The sequence below is a fragment of the Notechis scutatus genome, chromosome 4 (genome assembly GCF_049901735.1).
Source record: "Notechis scutatus isolate UNSWTSFEM ecotype Mainland chromosome 4, rNotScu1.2, whole genome shotgun sequence".
In the NCBI taxonomy this organism is placed as follows: domain Eukaryota; kingdom Metazoa; phylum Chordata; class Lepidosauria; order Squamata; family Elapidae; genus Notechis; species Notechis scutatus.
This window is the reverse complement of record NC_142012.1, coordinates 7332156-7358455: the sequence shown is the minus strand read 5'-3', so window position 1 is coordinate 7358455 and position 26300 is coordinate 7332156. Positions and strand designations below refer to the sequence as shown.

At 50.6% G+C, this 26300-nt stretch overlaps 1 protein-coding gene across 3 annotated transcripts in view; it reads left to right on the top strand.

The window, feature by feature from the left end:
- Nucleotides 1-26300, top strand: part of SFXN5 (sideroflexin 5) — a 69750-nt gene that overhangs the window by 5551 nt on the left and 37899 nt on the right. For 2 of the 3 annotated variants that reach the window (XM_087965727.1, XM_087965728.1), the window contains exons 2-6: nucleotides 685-753; nucleotides 17632-17709; nucleotides 23142-23168; nucleotides 24259-24313; nucleotides 25455-25480. In XM_087965727.1, coding sequence (XP_087821853.1) covers nucleotides 685-753; nucleotides 17632-17709; nucleotides 23142-23168; nucleotides 24259-24313; nucleotides 25455-25480 — 255 coding nt within the window. The remainder of the gene's footprint in view (nucleotides 1-684; nucleotides 754-17631; nucleotides 17710-23141; nucleotides 23169-24258; nucleotides 24314-25454; nucleotides 25481-26300) is intronic. The other variant, XM_087965726.1, reaches the window with a different exon arrangement.

Genomic DNA, 26300 nt, shown 5'->3' with positions numbered 1-26300 from the left:
GGGTCACCCCAGACATCCCAGGAACCCCTGGTCAGCAGTAATATGGGCGGGGGGGTTGAAGCTGGGCCCCAAATGGCACCTGCACTTATAGCCTCAGCAGTAAGGAAGGGGCCCTGGAGCCCCGGGCCTTTTGGTGGTCTGGGCTCTTCTGTGGGGGCCACAGGTGCTTTTTTTGCATTGGAGAAGAGGCGGCAGGCTGCCAGGGGTCCCTGGGTCAGAGGGGGAAGGAGGGTCTTGCAGATGGGTGGCCCTCTGGTCCTGATGCCACTGCTGTCACCTCATAAAATATTTCTTTTTAGAGTCGACAACAGAAAGGGAGGGAGGGGGAGCAGTGCAGCAGGTTGCAAAACCAAAAGTGCATTCCCCAAATGTTTTCAAAGATAGTTTCTAGGTGACTGAAGTTTCTGCCATGCAAAATTCTAACTGGGAAGCATGATTGATGACTCTTGGCTATGGATGTGTCCCATTGGAGAATATTAATTATGATACATCCAGGGGTGGGGAGAAAAACCAGGGTCAAGAGTGACAATGAATGATGTGACTCAGAGTTGGCTACACCCAGGCAGTGCCTGACATGTTAACTCCCAATAAATCCTTTTGAAGTTTTGGAAGTTTGACTCAAGACTCATGATTTAAATGGGGTTAAGTGCCGGAATTCTGACAGCTGCTTCTGTCTCCTCACAGGGCTCGTTTTACGGCAGATTGAGACACTTCCTGGACATCATTGACCCCCGCACACTCTTCGTCACAAAGGTAGCCTCTCTGTCCCTGCTTGGGCCTTCTTCTCACCCTGAAACCAAGAGCGTTTCCGTCCTGGGCGGTTTTCTCTTTGCAAAAAGTCCCGCTCAGATAAACAGATCCAGTTCAATGCTCGAGTTGAGATCGGGATTGCCTTCCTGGGCAGTTTGAGCTGCTCTCCGTGCGGATTCTGGCAGAGTCTGAAGGGCCGCAAATGGCTTTTTTTCTGCCTTGGGATTTTCTCTGGCTGGACTTCCTCCCTGCTCCGCTTCGGCCTTCCCAGCCATCTGTCATCCGGTCCCCTTGCAAGGCTCCGGCCCCTGCCTTGTTCCTAGCAACCCCCCCCCTCCACAACTGGGGCTGGGGAGCTGAGTTTTCTCCCCAGAATGGGTGGGGCTGCTCTGACTGGGCATGGGGGTTCTCATCCCTTCCTTGGAGGAAGGCCCCTTTGCCTCCTTTCCTCCCAGAATGCTTCCTTTTTAAGTGGGGGAACTAGCAGACTCCATGGATGAGGTTCTTCTGTTCCAGCTCCTGGCTGCTTTGCTACGGCACCCCTCTTGCCCTCCCCCCAGGACTCCCTTCTCAAATCTATTATGCACTGCCCCGAGTCGCCGGTGGCAAATAAATTTAATCTTCTTGTATCTTCTATATATATAAAAGCAAAAGACTCCTCACGCATCATCACAAAATCTCCAGAACCGTAAAGCCTACAAACTTGAAATTTGGCACCTGTGTTCCTCTTGGCTTCTAGCTGCTCAACAAGAAAGGATTTTTCGAAATGACCATCAGAGCATTAGTATTTTGCATATTATTATTAACACGCTCTGATGCTAAGGAGTTCTACTCCCCCTCCCCACCTGAAAAGAAATCTGTCCCAAAGGCAAAACACAAGCAGAGGAGAGGAGTTTCCGTTTTAGTTTCACAGCAGCAACCAGCTTTAGTAGAGAACAGTTGAGCTAAGCCACGCCCAGGCTCCTTGCTGTCTCCTTGCTCACACAGTTTCCAAATAGACCTCAACTCTCACACACTTGACAGGATGCTAGCCGGATAAATACCGATGGATGCTGGTAGGCAGAGGCAGAATTCCCCCCCCCCCCTTATTTTCCTTCCCAAAAACTAAGCTCGACCATATAGTTTTGTAGTGAAGCACGGGTATCGAGCTAGTAAATAATAAAAAGTAAACTAGTTTTCACTTTGAATTAACCCTCTCATGTCTAAGACAGCAGCAGCCAGGGGCCACTGCCAATATTTTCCAAGGAAGCCAGCCTTGACTGCCAACTTCTGCAAAGCTCAGCTTAGTCTTACCTGTTCCTGCGGGCAGGAGGAGGTGGCAGTTTCCACCTGGACAAGCATGTTCCAAATGGCCGGCCAATGGCCGGCCAAAGGGGTCCCCTTAACCCCTCCTTCCTCCGAGTGACCTGACTCTTGGTGGATCTCTCTCTGTCGGCCATTTTGGGTCAGTCTTGGCCCTTGCCCAGAGGGTGGGAGTGGGCTCATTCCAAAAGGGACTCTGGGACTTCAGAGTCCCAGCCAAGGAAGCAGGGGTTCACGTGGAACCCCGGGAGTCCTCAATTCCTGGGGCATCTCCCTGGAGCGAAGCTGCCGCAGGCCCCTTGGTGGGAGGGATGAGGGAAGTGGTGGGGAATTCCCTTTTGCAGAGCAGGAATTCTGCCGCTCACTATGCAAATTAGCACTTAAAAAAAATATCCATATTGTTAAAATAGTTTGATGCATTTTCTCTGGTTCGGCATGAAATGGATTGGGAACTAGGAATGATGACATCTCTCTGCATGCGTGTGGTGGTGCCTCCAAAATAATTAGCCCCATCAACATTTTGTGCAAGGTTTAAATGTCTAACGGTGCTAACCGACTAATATATGCATAAGTATATTTGGACCTGATTACTACCATACTTTAAGGAGGGCAAGCCGTTAATTACCCCCTCCCAAAAGCACACTTAATTTCTTTCCTTCATTATCAGTTTGTTCTCTGCACTTATTTATCTCCTATTAATTTCTTGCACCTCACAGTCCCTGGTGAAAAGTGTGACATACTTGGGAGACCAGTCAGAGGTCCCATTTTTTTCTCCCCACAATGTTTTTTAAGTGTGTGTATGTGTGTTTGTTTGTGAGCAAAAGGGACGGAAAAAAGAGAATTAAGTCAACAGAATGGGAGGGCGGAGAAGGTGGGCACCTGGGGAGGGTTGTTGTGTAGCTCATGTGTGTGTGTGTGTGTGTGTGTGTGTGTGTTCTTACAAGAGGGAGATAGCCCTGCTGGAGCCACATCCAACAACTCTCCAGCTGAAGGCAGCATCCTGTCACCATAGAGCAGGGGTCTCCAACCTTGGCAACTTTAAGACTTGTGGACTTCCAACTTTGCCATTCTCAGCCAGCTTTGCTGGAATCCTGGGAGTTGAAGTCCACAAGTCTTAAAGTTGCCAAGGTTGGAGACTGTAGAGGACTACCCAGACCCACCAGGGATTAAGCCCCAGCAAGACTCACCCTGGTGCCCCTCATCTCTCCACACATACACCCCCAGCTGCCCCACACATCCCAATTGGCCGTTCAGTGCCTGTTTTGTACCCCCGGGTGTGTTTACTCTGTGTAGCTGCCACTCTTTGGAGCCTCATACTGCCCAAGGCAGATGAATTCAGCCTGAAACGCACCAGGGTTTGATGTATCCTTTGAGGAATTACAACAAAAACTAATCACTACCCGGGACTGACACACCACAACCAACGAGGCAATGTTGTGTTACGCACACGAGGAAAGACCTAGAACAAGGGTCTTCAAACTTGGCTGCTTTAAGACTTGTGGACTTCAACGCCCAGAATTCCTCTTCCAGTCATGTTAGCTCAGGAATTCTGGGAGTTAAATCTTGCCAGGTTTTAAGACCCCTTGACCTAGAAGGATAGTTCTACTTGCAGAGTTTAGGAGGTGTCCCTTGCTCGGTGTTTTTCAACCTCAGCAATGTTAAGATGTGTGGACTTCACCTCCCAGCATCCCCCAGAGTTGACAATCAACCCATTTTAAAGTTGCCAAAGTTGACAAACACGGCTCCAGGGTAGAAAAGGCACAGCTATTCCCTAGCTGTTTGCTGTCTGCTTTGGAAATAGAGATTCTGCTTAGTTGATTTGTTTGCAGCCCAAGACCAGTCATCAAATTCCATCAAATACAAAGATTGTGTGTGAACATCTAAGGCCAGGGCTCTTCAAACTTGACAGCTTTAAGACTTATGGACTTCAACTCCCAGAATTCCTTCTCCAGTCATGTTAGCTCAGGAATTCTGGGACTTGAAGTCCATAAGTCTGAAACTTGCCAAGTTTGAAGACCCTTGTCAGATGGATGGATGGATGGATAGATAGATGGATAGATAGATGGATAGGGATGGATGGATGGATGGATGGGGAGACGATAGACAGACAGACATAGATGATGGACCAGGGGTCTTCAAACTTGACAGCTTTAAGACTTATGGACTTCAACTCCCAGAATTCCTTCTCCAGTCATGTTAGCTCAGGGATTCTGGGAGTTGAAATCCACAAGTCTTAAAACTTGCCAAGTTTGAAGACCCTTGTAGGGTTGGGGAACTTTGGCCCTTTTATGACTTGTGGACTTCAACTCCCAGAACTCCTGAGCCAGCCATAAAAGGGCCAAAGTTCCCCACCTGTGATCTAGACAGAGAGTTAAAAGACAATAATGGAAGGAATGGATGAAATGACTGTTAAGTCTTAATCCTGATAGGAATCTGGTAACCTTCTTGGAGGCATCTAGAAATTGGTCACTGCAAAAAAGAGAGCAGTAACACCTTGAGTGTGAGAAAAGATAGGTTTTTTTTTCCACAACTGGGCACTTTAGCAACACAGTTCTTTCCTGGGGGCTGGACTAGAAGACCTCCAAGGTCTCTTCCAGCTCTATTCTGATTGATTGAACATGTGATCCAGAGTTACTCTCCATATCAAAGCCTACACAAGATGGAATTATGCAAGGAAAGGCAATTTATCCCTCTGTCCGTATCCAACAACTGAATGAGAAACTGCTGGTGACCTTCTACCGCTGCACCATAGAGAGTATCTTAACTTCCTACACCTCTGTATGGTTTGCCAATTGCACAGGGGCAGATAGGAAAGAGCTCCAGAGTGTTAACGTCATTGCCCAGAGGATCATGGGTTGCCCTCTCCCCTCTTTGGAAGAGCTTTATAGCTCCCGCTGCCTTAAGAAAGTTTAAAACATTCTCAAAGATCCATCTCATCCTGGGCACCCTTTTTTTGAACTATTACCATCTGGCAGACGGTGCAGGATAATAAAAACAGCTTCTATCCCAGGGCAGTAGCTCTTTTGAATTCTATTGTATAGTGCAGTGTTGGTGTGGTGTTGAAGGTTTCCAGTTCAATGTGTGGAGGGTGAAGGATGTGTGTTTGTGTTTATTTTCATGGTCATGGTCATGATGTGCACTGAAGATGGTGTTTGATTTTGTTGTACGAGGTGCAATGACAATAAAGTAAACTAAACTAATGGGAGCCCATAATTTTGGTGGTGTGGGGAGGAGGAAAATCCCTCTTGTCAAACATTAAAAAAAAATTGGGGGATAGTCCCAATAATGGTGATAGGACCTGCAGCGAGGCGGACGTGGGAAATTGTCTCTATCCATTTAGATGTCCCAAATATTTTGCTTAAATTTGCACATTTTTTATTGAGGCTGAGGGTGGATATTGCCAGAACAGAAAAGCCAAACCGAGATTAATTTCTCCCTGGGGGAGAAACACCCCCATCTAACAAGGTCCAGTGCAGCCAGAAGTCCCTCAAGGGATCTGCTTTGGCCAGAGGCCAAAGGCTCTAAGAAGCCCTTGGAGAAAACGCCAGTTGAATTCTGGTCTTTTGAGAGCCCCCAAAGTTGCTTCGGGGATTCATTTTATGGATTTTGTGAATTTTAATTGGGTGGCTTTGAAGCCTGTGGGGAGGCAGGACTGAGCACCAGACAGCATCAAACCAGAATTTTAAAGAGTTTAATTGCTTCTTGGGCCTTGTTGTTACGGCGTTGCCTCACACCTTTCATAATCGCCAGGAATGCTCCCGAGTTCATAGATCAGAAGTCTCCAAACTTGGCAGCTTGAAGACTGGTGGACTTCAACTCCCAGAATTTCTCCTTCAGTCATGTTAGCTCAGGAATTCTGGGCGTTGAAGTCCACCAATCTTAAAAGTTGCCAAGTTTGAAGACCCTTGTGATAGATGATGGATGGATGGACGGATGGAGGAATTGATGGATAGCTAGATAGACAGACAGACAGATAGATATGGATGGATGGATGGGGAGACGATAGACAGACAGACAGACAGATCAGAGGTCTTCAAATTTGACAGCTTTAAGACTTGTGGACTTCAACTCCCAGAATTCCTCCTCCAGTCATGTTAGCTCAGGAATTCTGGGAGTTGAAGTCCACAACTTTAAAAGTTGCCAAGTTTCGGGACCCCTGTCTTAGATTAAGCTCCCTTGTTTGCTTAGTCCAGTGGACAAAAAAGTTGAAAATGTGCCTTTAAGTACCTAAAAAACTGGAGCCATCCATCTCCCACCATTCTTATAGCTAGCTGGAGCTCTGAAACACTTTCTTGAGAATATTAAAAGCTCAATTTTAAGGCCATTAATTTCAAGATACTCCATAGGGCAGTACCCAAACCTGGATATCTTACCCAAAACTGTGTAAATGTATTTTGTTTACTCGGGGAATGACACACAATTCCACTACCCAATTATAAATTTAAATTGACTTTAAATTTAAATTGAAGAAGGGGGTCAACCAATTCTCCAAAGCACCAGAAGGCAGGACAAGAAGCAATGGATGAAAACTAATTCAAGGAGAGATCCAATCTGGAACTAAGGAGGAATTTCCTAACAGTGAGAACAATTAACCCGTGGAACAGATTGCCACCAGAAGTTGTGGCTGCTCCATCACTGGAGGTTTTTAAGAAGAGATTGGAGAAGCATTTGTCTGGAACTATATAAGGTCTTCTGCTTGAGCAGGGGGGTGGACTAGAAGACCTCCAAGGTCCCTTCCAACTCTGTTATTATTTAAATGTAAGTTGAAGAAGGGGGGTCAACCAATTCTCCAGTGCTCCTGAATCAATGGATGGAAATGTGCTAGCTGTGGTGAATTCTGGGAGGTGAAATCCACACATCTTAAAGTCCCCATGGTTGAAAAATTACTCCTCTGGAGAGTTCAAAAGGCATAGCGCCCCCCTCTCCAGTTGCACCCAATCCAACCATTTATAACATAGAAATAAATATACTGTATATATAAGCAAAATACCACACGCACACATCATCACAATATCTCCAGAACCGTAAAGCCTACAAACCTGAAATTTGTCACATATGTTCCTCTTGGCTTCTAGGTGCTCACTAAGAAAGGATTTTTCAAAATGACCGTCAGAGCATTAGTATTTCGTATATTGTTATTAACATGCTCTGATGCTAAGGAGTTCTACTCCCCCTCCCCATCTGGAAAGAAATCTGTTCCAACTTCAAAACACAAGCAGAGGAGAGGAGTTTCAGTTTCAGTTTCACACTACCAAGCTGCTTTAGTACAGAACCGTTGAGCTAAGCCACGCCCAGGCTCCTCGCTGTCTCCTTGCTCATACGGCAAATACTGCTTCAGTTTCCAAACAGGCCTCAACTCTCTCACACGAGGATGCTAGCCAGGTGAATACCGATGGATGCTGGTAGGCAGAGGCAGAATTCCCCCCCCCTGTTATTTTCCTCCCCAAAAACTAAGCCCGAACACATAGTTTTGTAGCGAAGCACGTTTATCAAGCTAGTAGTTTACTAAATGTAGACAAAAGACAAATTGGCAGATAGTTGGCAGGATCATACTTGTGGTCCTTTTTCGCATAGTGGAAAGGTCATAGAATTACGTAAGCCTTTTGGGAGACAGAAATAATTGTTTATAGCAGTAAAGAGAGGGAATGAAGGAAGCACCCACCGAACAGGAATTGCTTTTGGAATTTCTGGAAAGAGTAAACCTTTAGCGGTAGTTTTGTTTTTTCCTGTTTCTCCCTTGAACTGTTAATATTTGAATTTCCGAGGGTGAAAACAGCGACTGTTCAGAAAAGGGGAGCCCTATTAACAGGTGTGGAGGTCGACACCTGGAGCAGGTGAGATCCAGTTCTCTGCACACCAGGCAGAAGATGTGTCTGGGGAGGACTTGGTTTTTATCCCTTCCTCCACTGGTGAGAAAGAAAGAAAAGGAAAGAAAGAAAGAAAGAGAGAGAGAGAGAGAGAAAGAAGGAAGGAAGGAAGGAAGGAAGGAAGGAAGGAAGGAAGGAAGGAAGGAAGGAAGGAAGGAAGGAAAGAAAGAAACAAAGGAAAGAAAAGAAAGAAAAGAAAGAAAGAAGGAAAGAAAGAAAGAAAAGGAAAAAGAAAGAAAGAGAAGAAGGAAAGAAAGAAAGAAAAGAAAGAAAGAAAGAAAAGAAAGGAAGGAAGGAAAGAAAGAAAGGAAAGAAAGAAAAGAAAGAAAGAAAAAAAAAAAGAAAAAGAAAGAGGAAGGAAAGAAAGAAAGAAAGAAGGAAGGAAAGAAAGAAAAAGGAAAAGAAAGAAAGAAAGAAAGAAAAGAAAGAAGGAAGGGAGGAAAGAAAGAGAAGAAAAAAGGAAAGAAAGAAAAAGGAAGTAAGGAAAGAAAGAAAGAAAGAAAGAAAAGAGAAAAAACTCCTGGTTTTGAGTGTTGGGAAGAGTGGCTGTGTGTAATCCTCATCTTATGACCACAATTGAGCCCAACGTTTTTGTGGCTAAATGAGACGCCTGTTAAGTGAATTTCACCTCATTTTAGGACCTTTCTTGCCACAACTGTTATGTGAATTCCTGCAGTTGTTCGGTTAGTAACGTGATTGTTAAGCGAATCTGTCTTCCCCCACTGACTTTGCTTGTCAGCAGGTCATAAAAGAGGATCATAAAACAGCTGTGGTGGCACAGTGGTTAGAACACAGGATGGCAGGCAAACTCTGCCCACAGCCAGGAGTTCGATCCTGACTGCCTCAAGGTTGAGTCAGCTTTCCTTTCTTTTCCTTCCTTCCTTCCTTCCTTCCTTCCTTCCTTCCTTCCTTCCTTCCTTCCTTCCTTCCTTCCTTCTTTCCTTCCCTACTTCCTTCCTTTTCTTTTCCTTCCCTACTTCCTTCCCTCCCTCCTTCCTTTTCCTTCCTTCCCTCCCTCCTTGCCTCCTCCCTCCCTTCCTTTTCCTTCTTTCCTTCCCTTTTCCTTCCTCCCTTCCCTCCCTTCCTCTCCCTTCCTTCCCTCCCTTCCTCTTTCCCTCCTTTCTTTCCTTCCTTCTTTCCTTCCTTCCTTCCTCTTTCCTTCCCTCCTTCCTTTTCTTTTCCTTCCCTACTTCCTTCCTTTCCTCCCTCCTTCCTTTTCCTTCCTTCCCTCCCTCCTTGCCTCCTCCCTCCCTTCCTTTTCCTTCTTTCCTTCCCTTCTTCCTTCCCTCCCTTCCTCTCCCTTCCCTCCCTCCCTGCCTCTTTCCTCCTTTCCCTTCCTTCCTTCCTTCCTTCCTTCCTTCCTTCCTTCCTTCCTTCCTTCCTTCCTTCCTCCCTCCCTCCCTCCCTCCCTCCTCTTTCCTTCCCTCCCTCCTTCCTTTTCTTTTCCTTCCCTACTTTCTTCCTTCCCTCCCTCCTTCCTTTTCCTTCCTTCCCTCCCTCCTCCCTCCCTTCCTTTTCCTTCTTTCCTTCCCTTCTTCCTCCCTTCCCTCCCTTCCTTTCCCTTCCTTCCCTCCCTCCCTGCCTCTTTCCCTCCTTTCTTTTCCTTCCTTCCTTCCTTCCCTCCTTCCTCCCTCCCTCCCTCCCTTCCTTCCCTTACAATCCCTTTTGTGGCCCCTTTACAACCTCTGGACTTCAACACCCAGAATTGTTTTGCCACTGTTGTTAAGCGAATCAGACGTTTGCTAAGTGAACCCAGCTTCCCCCATTGACTTTGGTTGTCTGAAAGATCATGGATGGTGGCCGCGGGATGCTGCAACCATGGCAAATGCATGCCAGTTGCACCGAACATTGGGTCATGTGATTGTGGGGACAGTTGTGAGTGTGAGGGCAGAGTCCTTTTTTTGCCAGTCCCAACGTCGTTTTGGACACTTGCTAAGCCCGTGGTTGTAACCCAAAGACTCCCCGTACACAGCTTGAGTCCAGCAGCCCTTCAGGCAGGTGCTCAGGGCCCACTGATTTCCCGCCTGCATCCGGGGAGAAATGCCTTGTGAATCGGGCGTGATTCATGCCAGCAGCCAGACCAGGGTGGCAGATGGGCAAACAAGCCAGGATTGAGCTGGTGCAGGTGTCAGCAACCCATGGCTCTGGAGCCGCATGCGGCTCTTTGGGTCCTCTGCTGTGGTTCCCTGTTGGGTGATCCCACCACTGGCTGGCCCTGCCCCTCGCCCTTCCCTCCCAGTCGCTCCTTTCCTGGCCTGAGAAGGTAAAACACAGAAAACAGAAATGAGAGGGAGGGAGGGAGGGAGAGAGGGAGACAGAGAGAGAAAAAAGAAAGAAAGAGAGAGAGGGAAGGAGGGAGATAGCAAGAGAGAAAAAGAAAGTGAAAGAGAGGGGGCAGAGAGAGAGAGAAAAAAGAGAAAGAGAACAAGTCTTAAAGTTGCCAAGTTTGGGGACCCCTGTTCTAGAGTGATTAATCTGACGGAGAAAATGCCAGGTTTTCCCCCACCCCAAATTAACATTTTTCACCCTGGGGAGAAGCGTGGAAATGCTACTAAAGGTGCCTCTTCGTGGGCTCTCCTTGCAAAGGTTCTCGTGGCCTTGACGGCCTCCTTGGACGGAAGCCGTTGGGTAGATGTTTGAGGAAATAGCAGCCGCTCCTTCCAGCCGGACTGTTTGTGGGTTCCTCGCGGTGGCTAAGACGCTGAGCTTGTCGATCAGAAAGGTCGGCAGTTCGGCAGTTCGAATCCCCAGCGCTGCGTCACGGAGTGAGCTCCCGTTCCTTGTCCCAGTTTCTGCCAACCTAGCAGTTCGAAAGCACGTAAAACATGCAAGTAGAAAAATAGGGACCCTTTTGGTGGGAAGGGAACAGCGTTCCAGGCGCCTTATCGGCGTTTAGTCCTGCCAGCCACATGACCACGGAGACGTCTTTGGACAGCGCTGGCTCTTTGGCTTTGTAATAGAGATGAGCACCAGCGCCCCCTAGAGTTGGGAAAGACTAGCACGGAGGTGCGAGGGGAACCATTACCTTTACCTCTTTTAAGCAAAGCTGGGGAAGAAACCCTTTCTCACTACCCAAACAGCATCCCTTTAAACCTCTTAAATTGTTTTGACATTTTCATGATTTCTTTCATTTGTGGACCTTAAATCTGAATCTTGCAAAAAAAAAAAGAATTGCCAGTGCAACAAAGAGACAGGATAAATAACGCTTGGATAAGCTGGTGACCCCTTTCCCTCTCGGCCTTCGAGCCCCGATCACCTCAGATCCGCTGCTGGTAGAGTTCCCCCTTCCTGTGCCAACCTCTTTCCAGACCCCCTTCTGGAGCCGGGCTCCTGTGTGTGTGTGTGTGTGTGTGTGTGTGCGCCGAGAGGATCTGCCTTCTTCTTCCTGGCAGGTGTGAGACTTCGGTGCTTAAAATTAGGTTCTTAATTGCTTGTAATGAAACTGTGTGGGACCATCTGAAGGATTCAGCAGATTTTTTTGTGTGAAGCTAATTTAGTCCATGCGACATTTGCTGCTAACGCACAGCAGGGGATTGGGGAGTTTGTGGGGGGGGGGAAACGGGACTGGCAGGCTGCCGGGGTGGGTGGGTGGGAGGTGTATCCCCCTCCCCAAGAAAGAAGTGGCCAAAGTAGCTGGTAGAGTATTGAAAGGGTTGCTTCCTTCAAGCTGGCTCCAGCTGGTTGGTGGATATGGTTTTGGGGTGGTACAGGTAGAATAGAATAGCACCTTAGGGGGCTTCTAGCCCAGTGGTCGCCAACCAGTGGGGCGGGGATCACTGGTGGTCCAGGAGAAAAATTTGGTGATCTGCAGAGAAATGTCACCCCCAAAGCAATTAATCCAGGCTGTGCGGGAATACAAGGCTGTGCCGCCCACAGGGCCCATGGGAACACAAGGTTTGCGTCGCTTGCATTGCGGACAACATGAGGTAGTGAGGGGAGGGGGGGAAGGGCGGAGGAGGGGAACTTGCACCACTCGCCCCACACACCTCACCTAGCCACCGGGCTGCTTCTTTCCACTTCTTTCTTCTTCTGCTTTTGGCTGCACACAAGGAAAGCAGCAAAAGTCTTTCTTTCTCTCCCCCCAAACTCTGCCAGAAATGAGTCTTTGGGACCCTGCAAGGCCTCCTGCTCCAAGAGGCTGCGCCAGTGCGACAAGTTTCATGAAGACTCATTTCTGGGGGAGAGAAAGAAAGACTTCTGCTGCTTCTGCTGCTTTCCTTGCATGAAGCCAAAAGTCTCTCTCTCTCTCTCTCTTTGTCTCCCCTAAGAACGGAGCTGGAGACGGTATCCTGCGATCCCAAATAAAGAATGATCGATAGGTAGGAAAACGGGGTGGGGAATTTTCCTGCAGACTTTTGGGAGGATTTTCCCAGGGTCTCTGTTCCGCGGGATTTAAAATTATGAGTTTGGTGGTCTCTGAGGTCCAAAAGGTTGGCGACCCCTGTTCTAATCCAACCCCCTGCCTAGGCAGGAAGCCCTACGCCACTTCAGACAAACGGTTAACCAACATCTTTTTAAAAAACTTTCCAGTGTTGGAGGTAGTCCTCGACTTACAACTGTAATGGATCCTGGCCATTACGGTCATAAGTTGTGAGGGTGGTAAAAAAAAGAAGCAGGTGACCATATGACTGGCCTGATTTACAACCTTTTTGGGGCAGTCGCAAACCCCTGTTCGCTACAGCAGTGGCCCCCAACCTTTTTTGAACCAGGGACCGGTTTCACGATTATTTATTCTTCCACGGACCGGTACCTGAGTAACACGAGACTCCACCGCCATCTGGACGGCTCTTCGTTCGAAGCCGCCCCCCCCTTCGACGAAACTATGGCGCGAGCACCCAAATGCCGCTTTCCAACTGAAAAACCGGAAGCACTTTCCAACCAAAAACCCGGAAGCAACCGAAAACCCGGAAGCGCCGTTGAAACAAGATGGCGGCGCCCAAGCTTTGCGGCCCGGTAAAAAATGATCCACGGACCGGTCCCGGTCCGGGGACTGGTGGTTGGGGACCCCTGCGCTACAGGGACACCCTGCGCTACAGGGTGTTCTTGGCCAGGACCCAGATGTAAATGTAGTTTTGGGCAAAAACATTCAGGGGACTGTAAATGCAAACAGCTGTAAATGCCGGCGGGTTGCCGAGCCCTCCGAATACGATTGCAGGATGGTGGGGAGGGGGTAGAAGTCAGGCCTTCAGAACCAGGCGCTAAGTATCTTTGGGGAGGGGGTCTCTTGCAACATCAAATGATCAGTATGCCACTGGTTATAAGTAGAGGTGCGTATGTGTTGTGTTATGTGTGTTGGGTTATACATGGGTCCACTTTTGAGCGCAGGCGACAGAATTTCATTTGTAATGGGTGCCTGTGTGTCCACAGGGGGAAAAAAATGACAATAAAGGTGATCTTATCTACCTAAAGGGAAGTGGTGGCTCAGTGGCTAAGACGCTGTGCTTGTTGATCAGAAAGGTTGGCAGTTTGGAGGTTCGAATCCCTAGCACCCCCGTCACGGAGTGAGCTCCCGTTCCTTGTCCCAGCAGCTTCTGCCAACCTAGCAGTTCGAAAGCACGTTAAAAAATGCAAGTAGAAAAATAGGTACCCCTTTGGTGGGAAGGTAACGGCGTTCCGTGCGCCTTATCGACGTTTAGTCATGCCGGCCACATGACCACGGAGACGTCTTCGGACAGCGCTGGCTTTTTGGCTTTGTAATGGAGATGAGCACCGCCCCCTAGAGCTGGGAAAGACTAGCACGTAGGTATGAGGGGAACCTTTACCTTTATCTACCTAATCTTATAGATTGGGGCAGCATTATTGGGATGCAGTGAAGGAAGAAGGCAGGGGGCATTTACTTGTGTGTGTGGGGGGGTTAGGGCAGGGGGCATTTACTTGTGGAGGGTAAGGGCAGGGGGCATTTACTTGTGCTTTGGCCAAATCCCAGATTGGGGGGGCCGTACTTCCTGGCGGTGTGGGCCCCCCACCCACATCCAGGCTCACCTTGCTCGGAGATTTGCATGCTTGTGTCTTCCCTCAGGGCGAGCTTCTCTCTCAGCCCCTCGAAAAAGTGGGCCCAAAAACTTTCAGGCAAGTCTGGCCCATTTTGTGCTGCTTGGGGTGGGGGGGTGGCCTTGGTCCTGTGTAGCCAGCCGGGCCCCTGCCAAGGTTGTTATAGTAACTGGGAGTGGACAAGAACATCCATTGATGCAATTTTCTGGGTTTTTCATTCGGAAGAGCGAAGGGAAGCACCAGTCGCAAAGGCGGCCTGGGGTTGGACAATTTGGGTGTCCCAAAAACATGCTAATGAAGAGAAGAGAGAGCCTCCCAGGAATGTTAAGCAGAGCGTGGCTGCCTTTTCACAGGAAAATGGGTCACTTTCTTGGCTGCTTGGTTACCATTCACCGGCCTGGCTCTGGAGGCTCCTATCAGCAGGTGGTGGGGAGGGGAACCTTGGTTCTCCTCTGGCCTTGGATGCCCCCTCCCCTCCCGCCTCTAGGGCTGTTCTGGGCCTGCCCCATTGAGAGCAGGTGTACCGGGGGGGGATGTGAGCTGCCTTGGGGGTCCCTGGCTGCAATTAGGGTCCCTGAGCCTTTGGAGAAAAGTCCAGCTTACGAGATGGACTTGGTCCTTTGTCCAATGTCTGCCACTGGGTGCTGCCAAAGTTCTTCACTCTCCCCCACACCGTCTCCCATGGCGCTGCCTTTGTACCCCAAAAAAGGAGAATCTTTGTAGCTCAGGGTTGAAATCAGGGGTCCTGGGCAGTAAGTGGGAGCCTACTACCAGTTCGGTGGGTGATCCATTGTGCGCATGCATGCCCCTAAGACGCGCGCGTGCCCCTAACACACCAATCAGTTGAGAGGATGAAGAAACAAAAATCGAGGAGCGACCCTCCCACCCAACTTTTCTCTTCTTTTATCCTCTGAGCTGATTGGAGGCCTTTTTTTTTTTTTTAACTACCGGTTCAGGCAAAGCGGTCCAAACCGATAGCATACCACCGCTGGTCCTGGGTGTCAGGTGCCATCACACGACCAAAAGAAAGCACAACAGCCACAACGGGATTTGATGTAAGCAGTTTATCTTCCTCCGGAGTTTGCAAGCACTTAAACTGACCCGCTGCTAGACAATGCAAGCTAACAGAGATTAAAGTCAGGGCTAATCCCTTAGCTTGCCCCACCATCTTTAAGACACCTGATGTGCCCTGCCCCAATTATCCTGGCACGCCCTGACTGGCAGGCACAAGCTCAGATTTCCCGAGAGGAGCTCGCCCCCAGCTGTCGGTCCTATGCGATTTCCCTCTCACCTCTTCTGCCATCGCTCGAGTTACGGCTGCAGGCTCACGGCAGCTAAATGATTGGGAGTCACAGGGCTTCATAGCAATGTCCACGACTGGCGGCTTATATGATCGGGAGTCATAGGGTTTCGTAGCAACGTGCACGGCCACCCTGACCCCCGAATGTCGGGCTGACACTGGGTGCCCTCTGAGCTTGCTTGTTTTCTTGCAGACGTTTCATCACCCAACCGGGGAATGCCATCAGTGCTAGAAGGGGGTAGGGTTCACTCTGATGACGTTAGCTAGTTGGGTCATGAAACATCTGCAAGAAAACCACCCAACAAGCCACAAGGACCCTTCAAGGAAAGGGTGGCTGGTGGAGAAGCGGAGGGGGGGACTGACCGGACAGCACTGGCTTCCTAGCTCAGAGGATCGTGGGGGTTGGGGCTTCCAAGGGTCTCCTTGAACCTTGGAGGCTGGCCGGCATGAGTGGCTCCCTCTTGAGGCTTGCAGGGCTGAAACGAACGGGCTTTGAAAGGGCTTTAGAGCAATTGCAACCTTGCGTGATGGTGAGGGAGGACTTGCCGTGGGTGAGTCGGCCCGGCCATATTGATTTATTGAATAAAGAAAGGAATACATGAACTCTCCCAAGGGGCCTCCTGCCTGGCTTGGGAGGAACCCTCTGAATTATCACCCCGGGCGAGAGAGAACCCAAGGGCTCCGTTTGCTGCCTTCGCCACTGGCCCACTCTGGGACTTCTCGGATGCTCTGGGGCTGCCGGCATGGCTGGCAGGGTGTCCTTTCTTCTCTCGCGAGACAGACCCGCTGCCTTGAAAGGGGAGCTCAGGCAAGGCCTTGCCAGCTGCTTCGAGCCTCGCTAGCGGTTGCTTCGTGCCCCTCTTCTCGGGAGGGTCCCAAGCACAGCCCCAGCTCCTCTTTCCCCGGCTGAGGACGTTGCCCAGAAGTAGGAGGCCAAGCGAGGCCCTGGCCCTCTTGGCAGCGGTGTATGAACCATTAAGCAGACTAAGCAACGTGGTGTATGAACCATTAAGCAGACTAAGCAACGTGCTTAGGGCACCAGGCCCAAAGTATGTACAGTATGCACAAAAGAAGGGGGAGGCACCAAGATTTGTCAGTGCTTAGGGTACCAGTGAGGCTTAACCCGCCCTGCCTCTTCTATTTTATTTATTTATTTGATTTGTCAATCGCTTACAAGATAACAGGTATAAGTATAAACATAGTTATGAATACATGAAATGAATACATATAAGAAAAATAAAAAGAAACAATAGGACAGGGACAGTAGGCACGTTGGTGCGCTTATGCACACCCCCTACCGACCTCTTAGGAAAGGGGTGAGGTCAATAGTAGACAGTCTAAGGTTAAAGTTTTTGGGGTTTGGGGAAGAAACCAGAGTCAGGTAGGGTATTCCAGGCATGGACCACTCTGTTGCTGAAGTCGTATTTCCTGAAATCAAGTTTGGTGCGGTTAACCTTGAGTTTGTATCTATTGTGTGCTCTTGTGTTGTTATGGTTGAAGCTGAAGTATTCATTGACAGGTAGGACATTGCAATGTATGATTTTATATACTATACTTAGATCGGACCAAAGGCGGCATAGTTCTAGGTTTTCTAGCTCTAGAATTTCAAGTTTGTTAGCATAAGGTATTCTGCAATGAGTAGAGGAGTGGAGAACTCTTCTTGTGGAATATTTCTGGACTTTCTCAACTGTGTTAATATCAGATACGTAATGCGGGTTCCAGACTGATGAGCTGTATTCAAGTATTGGTCTAGCAAATGTTTTGTATGCTCTAGTTCAGTGGCCCCCAACCTTTTTTGTGCCATGGCCCGGTACCGGCATCACAAAATCATCCGCAGCCCGGTACCGGCATCAGCACGCATGACAAGGCAAGGCGAGCCAAGCGACCGGACAGCCAGCCGTCCCCCGCTTCTCCCCGCCACCTTCAACTCCTCCTTTGTACCTTTGTCGATGGGCTTCGCTTCGGGACGGCTTTGGGACGGTTGCTCGGCTCGCCTTGCCTTGGGTGCTGAAAGAATCCTCGCGCCTTAGTTTCATTCAAAGCCCCCTCCTTCGATGAAACTAAGGCGCGAGGATTCTTTCAGCACCCAAACGCCACTTTCCAACCGGAAAAGCTCACCCGGAAGCACTTTCTTGTCAAACAAGATGGCGGCGCCCAGCAAACCGGCGGCCCAGTAGGAAATGTTCCACGGACCAGTACCGGTCCGCGGCCCGGTGGTTGGAGACCCCTGCTCTAGTTAGTAGTGTGATATTACCAGAGAAAAAGCTACGCAGGATTAGGTTAACAACTGTTAATGCCTTTTTGGCTATGTAGTTCCAGTGGGCTCCAGCACTTAGATCATTTGAGATGAAGTCCTCCAAGGTCTCTTGGGGTGCCTTCCTTTCCTCAAGGCTGGGACTGATGCTTGCTCTATCTTTGCAGAGTCGCTTCAAGGAAGCCATGCAGCTGCTGGAAGACTACAAGCAGGGCTCGCTGCCCCCAGGAACCACCAACCAAGAGGTGATCGGAGGGAAGGAACCCCCACCGTCCCCTGAAGGAGAGACCTGGGCCTGGTGTGGGACAACCAGAGGTTAGGTAGTCAGATGCTGCTGATGCAGAGTGTGTGGCAGCTGAGCCCTTCCTGCCTGTGCCTCAGTAGCCCCCTGCCCCGTTGCCACAAAGGGCCCTCGAGCGTCTCTTCCCAAGAGGAGCAGAGGTGTGTAGGGCGATGTTTTGGGGGGGAGGAATTCCCTCTTGCTAGATCCCAGAGGATTCCTCCAAAAGGGCAGGAATGTGCCGGGTGGAACTGCCAGGTGTTTTCCAAGTATTCTCCTTTGATCCTTCTTGATCCAGGTGCTCAGGGGTTCGATAGTTTGGATTCCATAATTGGCATTATTTAATAGCTGGTATCAGAGGGGGGTATTCAGCCGGTTCTGACCAGTTCTGGAGAACCGGTAGCGGAAATTTGGAGTAGTTTGGAGAACCAGCAAATACCACCTCTGACTGGCCCCGCCAACCCCCATCTCTCCTCTGCCTCCTGTTGAGTCCCGGCTGATCGGCTGGGTCTCCTTTGGTTGCCCTGCACAGGAGAACGGAGCTGGAAAGCAGGTTAGTGGGGTGGGGAGGGAATGGGGATTTTGTAGTATCCTTCCCCTGACACACCCACCAAGCCACACCCACAGAACCGGTAGTAAAAAAATTTGAACCCCACCACTGGCTGGCATCCAGCAGCATTTGATGCTTTGGCCATATTGGACAGCTGATGAGAGCTTGTGCAGGCAGTCCTTAACATACGGCCACAAGAGAACCTGCCCGTTATGGTACTATGTAATGACGGTCATAAATCAGGTTGGCCATGTAACATGATTTTACAACTTTTTTGTGGTGGTCATGATAGCCATTATGTTCCTGGTGAACATGGTGGTCATAGAATGAACCCCGTGGTCATTAAGCAAACCCATTGTTTGCAATGTTGTGGTTTTCCAAAAATATCGTAAAGCACAGTCACATGATCGTGTGACCCCATAAGTGCAGTTGGGTGCCCCAAGTCCCTGAAGCCATAGAGGCTGAGAGGAAGGAGAGTGGCAACCGTTCGAATTTCAGAGTAGGGATGGAATTCCCTTTTCCCAGTGAGGTCACAACTTCAAGTGTTTGCTAAGTTTGCTAAGGGAAAGTTGAAGTCACCTGTATTTCATAGATGCCCTAAAACAGGGGTCTCCAACCGTGGCAACTTTAAGATGTCAGGGTTCCGGCGATTGCCCTAATTGAATCATGAGGCTCGAGCCAAGCTTCAAAAAAAAACAACTCAGAAGATTTATTAGGAGCAACATGCCAGCATTAACCTAAATGAAGCCAGCTCTGGGATACGTAATATACAGTCACCTGTAACCCTCCTTCTCCCCTCCCCCCTGGGTGTATCATAAATCAGATGCGCCAATGAAGCACGTTGACGGCTGGGTGTCATCAATCACATTATCCAATTAAGGGATTTCGTGGGCAGAAGATCTGGTAGCCTAGTTACAATCTTTTTAAGATAATGGTGGAATGTACTTCTGGTTTTGAACTGCCGCCCTGCTCCTTCAGATTCCCCCCCCCCCCCCCCCTCCCCTTTAACTTATGGACTTCAGTTTCCAGATCTCTGGGAGTTATAGTCCACAAGTCTTAGTTGCCAAGTTTGGAGACCCCCTGCCCTAAAGCCCTTGAGTTCTGAATTCTGAAATGGAGGACCTTCTCCTGGCCCAGATCCCAGCTTCTAGCTCTGGTTTCAGCTGCCACTGGGGAGCCCAGGGTCAGCCCTTCACCTGGGGGTCTCCAGGGCCAGGCCTGGGCCTGGGCAGATTGTGGAACAGTCCCGAAGTTGCGCCGCAATTGACAGCCAGCAGCCCAGCCGCAACCAGCAGGTTCCCCCGGAGCAGCTTGCGAGGAAGAGATGCTCGCTGCCCCTCCTCCTGATGAAAGTTACTGACGATCTGAGCTGCCCCAGTGGAGGGCTGGTCAGGGCTGCCTGCGGCACGGACCAGAGGTGGTATTCAGCCACTTCTGACCGGTTTTGGTGTACCGGTAAGCAGAAATTTTGAGTAGTTCAGAGAACCAGGCAAATGCCACCTCTGGATGGCCACACCCACCCATCCCCGCTGTTATCTCTCCTATATTCCCGTGTTTTTTCGGCTCAGCTGATTCATGCGGCTCAGCTGAGCTAACAATTGCACAGCTCAGCTCCACCAGCGTTGACACCGAGGGCAATCTTTGAGCCCCGGTGCATGCACATGCGAAGCGAAGCACGCTCTCAGAACCGGAAGGGGGAAAAAAAATGGGAAACCCACCACTGGACCACAGACTGGAAGCGAGCAAGTTCCAAGCCAGCCAGCCCGCTTGGACACAGGCCCGCCCTCTTTCAAAGAAACTGCCCTTCCTGACTCTCGTGGGATCAGAGGAACTGTGGAAGGAAAATAAAAGGAAGGTGTCAGGGGTGAACGCGAGAAGGAGACCGAGGAAGATAAAGAAAGCAAACTGGATGTCAGAGCAAACAATGAAAGTCGGTGGAAAGGAAAAGAAGATTCCGAAGAGGGAATCTCAGGGAAATTTTCAGAGACCTTTTTGGAGAGAATCAACAGGGGTGGGTGGGCTCTTCTTCCTCCCCACTGGCTGCTTCCTGGCCAAACTAGGATAGTCGTTCCACACACACACACACACACACACCCGGCTCCATTTTCTTCCCAGCCTTAATTAGCATTAGAAAAGAGCCTTTTCTCACCTTCCAATGCCCCCTGCAGTCCACACAATTGTGTGAGAGGCCCCCCTGGGAGAGCCTTTGGGATCTGCTCCACTTAGTGACCGGTTGGGCAGCTTGAATCCTTCCCAGCTTCCTTCCATTCCAACTTCCTTCGAGGATGTTGTGAGGACTCATTAATTAACAGTGGTAAAGTGGTTATTTAACTGCTCTGGATTTTTTTATTACCTTGTCCCTTGCAGAACTTACCGGCTCCTCCTCTGCAGTTGCTTTTTGCTGTTTTATACCTGCGTTAAATCTCCTGGCTCTGTCAGGACTTCTCGGCGGCTCCTCCTCGGCTGGGTGCGATCAGAAGAAGATTGAGCTTCTGATTTGCACAGCTGGAGGACAGCCAGGCGCCTCGCCACTTTTCCCACCCCAGCTATTCGAGGCCGATGTCTCTCGAGTTCAGCCACACACATCCAATCATGTGGAACGGCAGGGCTGGCTCGGGTGCTAAAAAGTGTTTTGGAGGCCAATTTAAGCACCAAAAGCAAACTGAGCGGAACCCAGCGGAATCCGCTGTGAAGAGGAGGCTGATGTGAGAAGGAAAAGGCTGATGAGAAAGAGGAGACTGCCGGCGGTGTGCGTGTATGTGTGTTTGTGTGTCATCCAGACGGTCCCTCCTGCTAGCCATCTCTTGCGCAAAGGATGAAAGACGGGCAAGCCGCTTACATGCTAAGCCTTGGCCACTCTGCGACCTCCGGATGGGTAGGGATCAAGGAGCACTGGAGGTATTCTACTGGTTCAGCCCGGTTCGACCAAACCGGTACCTCCGAGGATCATCTGTGAGCAAACCGGTTTGCTCTGACGATCAGCTGCTGGGCCCTCCCACCTGCCCCGGCTGTATACTGACCTTTATTTGCTGCTTTTCAACCTCAGCTGCTTCATGCGGCACAGCCGATTGCCATGCATCAGCTGTTTGACACCCAGGGCTTGCAGCAGAAGGTGAGTTGCAAACGCTGCGTGCACACGAAGCACAAGCTCACACCGAAACGGTAGGAAAACTTTTTGAAACCCACCACTGTCAAGGACCGTCTTGGCCGGGATGGCGAATTGGTCCAGCATGTTAGGAAGGCACCAGATTTGGGAAGGCTTATCAAGCATCTGAATACGATACGGAGACGAATTGCAGTTCCATTCAATTTTGTAGATGTGCTCAAAAATAATTCCCTAAAATACTAAAGGCTTGGTTTGTGTGTGGGAACTGTGACAGGAGAGCAGAGGTGGGCATTCAGCAGGTTCTGACCGGTTCTGGAGAACCAGTAGGTGAAACATTGAGTAGTTCGGAGAACCGGCCAATCCCACCTCTGACTGGCCCCGCCAACTCTTCTCTGCCTCCCATCGAGTCCCAGCTGATCGGCTGGGTCTCCTTTGGTTGCCCTGCACAGAAGAACGGAGCTGGAAAGCAGGTTAGTGGGAATGCCTAAGCCACACCCACCAAGCCACGCCCACAGAACTGGTAGTAAAAAAACTTGAATCCAACGACTGCTTCAGGAGGAGCGGTTGGCTTTTGAAGCCTGGTCCCATTTCTCATCTCTCAGCCGCTTTCGCTCAAAGCTTTGGAAGAGCAGAGAATCCCTTCAATCAGCACCCTGACTGGCCCACATATGGAGCAAACCCTCACTGGACAGCAGGTGTCAGTATGCAGGACCCTAATCTGCACACCAGACCCAACTGGCTTTTCTGGGTCTTCTTTGGTTGCCCTGCACAGGAGAATGGAAGCAGGTTAGTGGGGTGGGGAGGGAAGGGGGATTTTGCAGTATATCCTTCCCCTGCCCTGCCCACCAAGCCACACCATGCCCACCAAACCACGCCCTACATAACCCGTAGGTAAAAAAAAAATTTAATCCCACCACTGCAGAAAGAGTTTACTGGGAAGCTGAAAATGCGGCCTCTTCCTTTGTTTACCTGATCAGAGACCCTGAACCACAAAAGAACTGCTTCCGCTTGGATCGATAATGACGTTCTCCTGCAGGAATCCTGCTTGCATTGGGCTTCTCTGTGACACCATTTCCCCTTCTTTCATTCAACAATTCTTCCGGCACCCCAAACATTTATTTCTGCGTGACCAAATTGACGTGAAAGACACAAGAAACGGTTGTCTCTGAGGTGCAGACTGAGATGTCTTCAGGCCTCGGCCACAGAACTGCCCAGATGTCCAGCAAGAGACCCCGAGGCCTCTCTGATTTTGAAAACTTTTTTTGGGGGGGAGGCCCTTGGCTGTTGACAGAGCAGGACCGGAGGGGGACATCAAAAACCATCTCCTTGAATTCAGTGGTCCTTCTAGGACGGGTCTGCAGAGGCCCCGGCCAGCTGTTTTCCTGAGGGTGGGACTCTGCCTTGATTGGCCTAAGGAGAGGAAGCGCCCCCCCTTCCTTGCTCCAAGAGGGGGGCAATGTTGCCCCCGCCCCATCTAACCAGCTGCAGCACACATGCCCCCCCCCCACTACAAGCATCTGTCTGGCTCCAGTTGTAGGGCAGGGTTAGTCAACCCCTTCCGTCCCCTCAGTCGGTGTCGGGTTGAGGTGGGTATCACTCAGAGCTTTCCTTCCCCTCCAATGAATTTGACCTCCTGCTCTCCTCCTTGCCATCCCCACCCCCCCCCCCACTTTTGGATAAGGGTCTCTCGTGTGTGTGTTGTTTGAACCAGCCTCCTTAACCATGTCTTTTCCTTTTCCAGCTTTGGAGAGCACAGAAAATAAAACAGGTAACCCGCGCAGGGTCCCTCTTGGGGGATGGAGGATGCTTCTCTTGGGGCCGCCTTTGGCCCTGGCGGGGAAGGCAGGTCTCCCTTGTGATGGCCAGGTGCCTCTTGGTCCCCAAGTAGCCATCCTGGGCATAGTGGGGCCAAGCCCAGGAAGCCTTTGTCTTTCCATTTGCCCTCTGCTTCTCCAGAGCGCGAGGCCTTGCAGGGCGCAGCCATTCCAGCAGCCTGGCTTTGGGAAGAGGCGGGATTTGGAGTTTAGGTTCCTCCGCATTCCCATAAGGATAAAGCAAGGTTTTTCTTCCTCTACCTCCACCCCGATTAGCTTGACTTCAGCCTGGGTGGCTGGGGGAGGGGCAGTGATTTTAATCCCCTCCCTCAGGGGCCAAGAAAAAGGTTTTTTTGTAATGGAAGATGAGAAGGGCCCCAGAAAAGGTGGGGAGGTGTTGCCCGAGGAGGAGGGGTTAGATGAACGTTTGGAGGAACTGGGCCTGGCTAGTCCAGTGAAGAGAAGGACCAGGGGAGACATGAGAGCAGCCTTCCAATATTTGAGGGGCTGCCGCAGAGAGGAGGAGGGGGGGTCAAGCTATTTCGAAAGGCCCCTGTAGGCCAGACAAGGAATAATGGATGGAAACTGAGCAAGGAGAGAGTCAACCTGGAAATAAGGAGGAATTTAACAATCAACTGATGGAACAGAAGTTGCCTTCGGAAGTTGTGGGAGCTTCATCACTTGGGACTTTCAAGAAGAGACTGGACTGCCATTGGTCAGAAATGGTGTAGGGTCTCCTGCTTGGGTGGGGGGGGGGGGTTGGACTAGATGACCTAGAAGGTCCCTTCCGACTCTTAATCTGTAAGAGGGGAAGGAGCCATAACTGAGAAAAGGGTGGAGAAAGAAATTTAGAAATGAGCCGCCTGGACATCTCAGGCTGTAAAAGAGACAGTGGGAGGTTTGTATGCAAGACTTGGGGAGTGTAGCCTTACAATAAAAATAGAATTGGCTCATCTTGGGGGTGTTTCCTGCCTGGTTTACTTAGGAGGGTGGCGGTTTCCAGGGTACCTGCCTCCAATTTCACTGCGTTTCCTCCTTTTCCAGGCCATCATCCATCCGGACACGAACGAGACCATCTTCATGCCTTTCCGAATGTCAGGTATGGCCCGGGGTGGGATCCGACTTGCATAACGACCGGTTCGGGGAGCACACGCATGCACGTCGAATGCACGCTGCATGTGCGTGCATGCTCTTGGCTCTGGCAAGCATTTACCTTCTCCAGCTGACAAGCGACCACTCAGCTGTGCGGCACAAAACAGCCGAGGAGGAAAACGCAGCCACTACAGGACAGCCTAGAGCCCAGGCTGGTGGGTGGGCCAAACAGCAGACCAAAACCTCATCCCAGCAAACCGGTTCGGTGTCAGCTGCTCTTCGGAGCTACCGGTTCTATAGAACCGGACCAAACTGGTAGGACCCCACCCCTGGTATGGCCCTCGTGCAGATTTGCTGTGTTTCGGGCGCTCGCCTCCAAACTTCGGTGCTTCTCAAGTGCGGTCAGTGTCCAGCCACTCCATGACCGCTCTCTAGCTCGGCAGGAGAAATTCTCTGCCCCGCTTTCAGAGGACAGCCCGATTCCCAGAAGCCGAGGGTCCCTCCACTGTCCCCCGCCTCCCTCCCGCTGGAAACTACCAAGCGGGTAAAAGAGGGTGAGGATGACGAGATCGGTCACCCGGACGGATCCCAGCTGGTCAACCAGGGAGAGCCATCTGCCCAGAGTCCTTGAGGTTGGCTTCCTGCCCTGGGGCTGGACCTGATGGCCTCAGGAGTCGCGCCCCACCCTCGGATTCCCATCCCCTTCAGGTGACCTCGATTGGCTGTTAAGGAGCCCACGTGACCGTCCTCCACTCGGGGCTCCAGGGCCTGTAAATCCACCCTCTGCCCTTGTGTGAAACCTTGTTGCTCTGTGTCTTCTCTCATGGGAAGAAGGAAAGGCAGCGTAGGCACGCTAAGGGAATAGTTAACAGGAGCCTCCTTCCCTCACCCAACAGGTGTATTTGGGCTAGAACTCCCAGGATTCCTCACGTGGTTGGGCATTCTGGGGGTTTTGAGTTTACCCCCATTTGGGAATCCTGGCTGCAAAACTCTGGCCAGCCATTAGAGGGCGCCGGTGGAACGTCTCTTGTATGCTGCCCTCTAGTGTTTCCCGGAGTTCTTGCCGCCCCCACATCCAGGAACTCTTCTTGGGCTCAGGGATCGTCTGGGTCTCAAACCACGCCTTTCTTTTTTTTTTTCCCCCTTAGGTTACATTCCTTTTGGCACGCCTATTGTAAGTGTGAAAGCCTTCCACCTTCGTTCTGCGTAGCAAGAAATGCCTTTTTTAGTTTTGACTTCCGGTTCTCAGTCGGGACATTAGTGACGGGCTCCTTATGAGGCCCTTCTCTGCTTGCTGCTGCTTGGGGCCCCACGGGATGGCCCTTGGGGGCTGATTGGGCACAGTTTGTGGAGCACCAAAGACCCCTTTCCTCTCTGGGACCCCTGCTCCCCCCCCGGCTGAAGTGGGTGGGTTGCCCTCTGCCTTCATCCAATATGGCTGCTCCTGGTGGGTGAAGGACCAGGAAACGGGAACGGCTGGCTCAGCGAGCGGAGGCAGCGTCTGGGACGGGGATGGAAGATCTCTGCGGTCAGAGAAGTGGCATCGCGCAACGTTTGGCGGCCATTTTGTGGGGCTCTGGGGCTTTTTAAGGGGGCCGGTGGGGAGGCGTTTGCTTGGGGCAAACCTTGTGTGTGTGTCCAGCTCTGCAGTGGCTCCGGCCCCTTGCCTCCTTCCGGGGGAAGCACTGGCCCCCTCTGCCGTCATTCTCCTCCTGGGGAGCCGCCCCCTCCCTCCCTCCCCCTCTTTGGGGAGGTTCTGGCTACATTGCCGGAGACATATGGGCCTCACAGTAATGATCTCTTGAAGCAAGGCATGGCAGGGTTCCCAGCGTAAAGAGGGGAAAGGTGTCCTTATTTATGTTTAACATTTGGGTGGTAATCTGTAATTAACTTTGCAAAAAAGTTAAACACAAATTTGAGTTAGCGATCAGGTTGACACCAGAATCGGCCCAAATCCAGACCTGTCAGAGGAGCTGAGATCTGTCAGCGGAGCC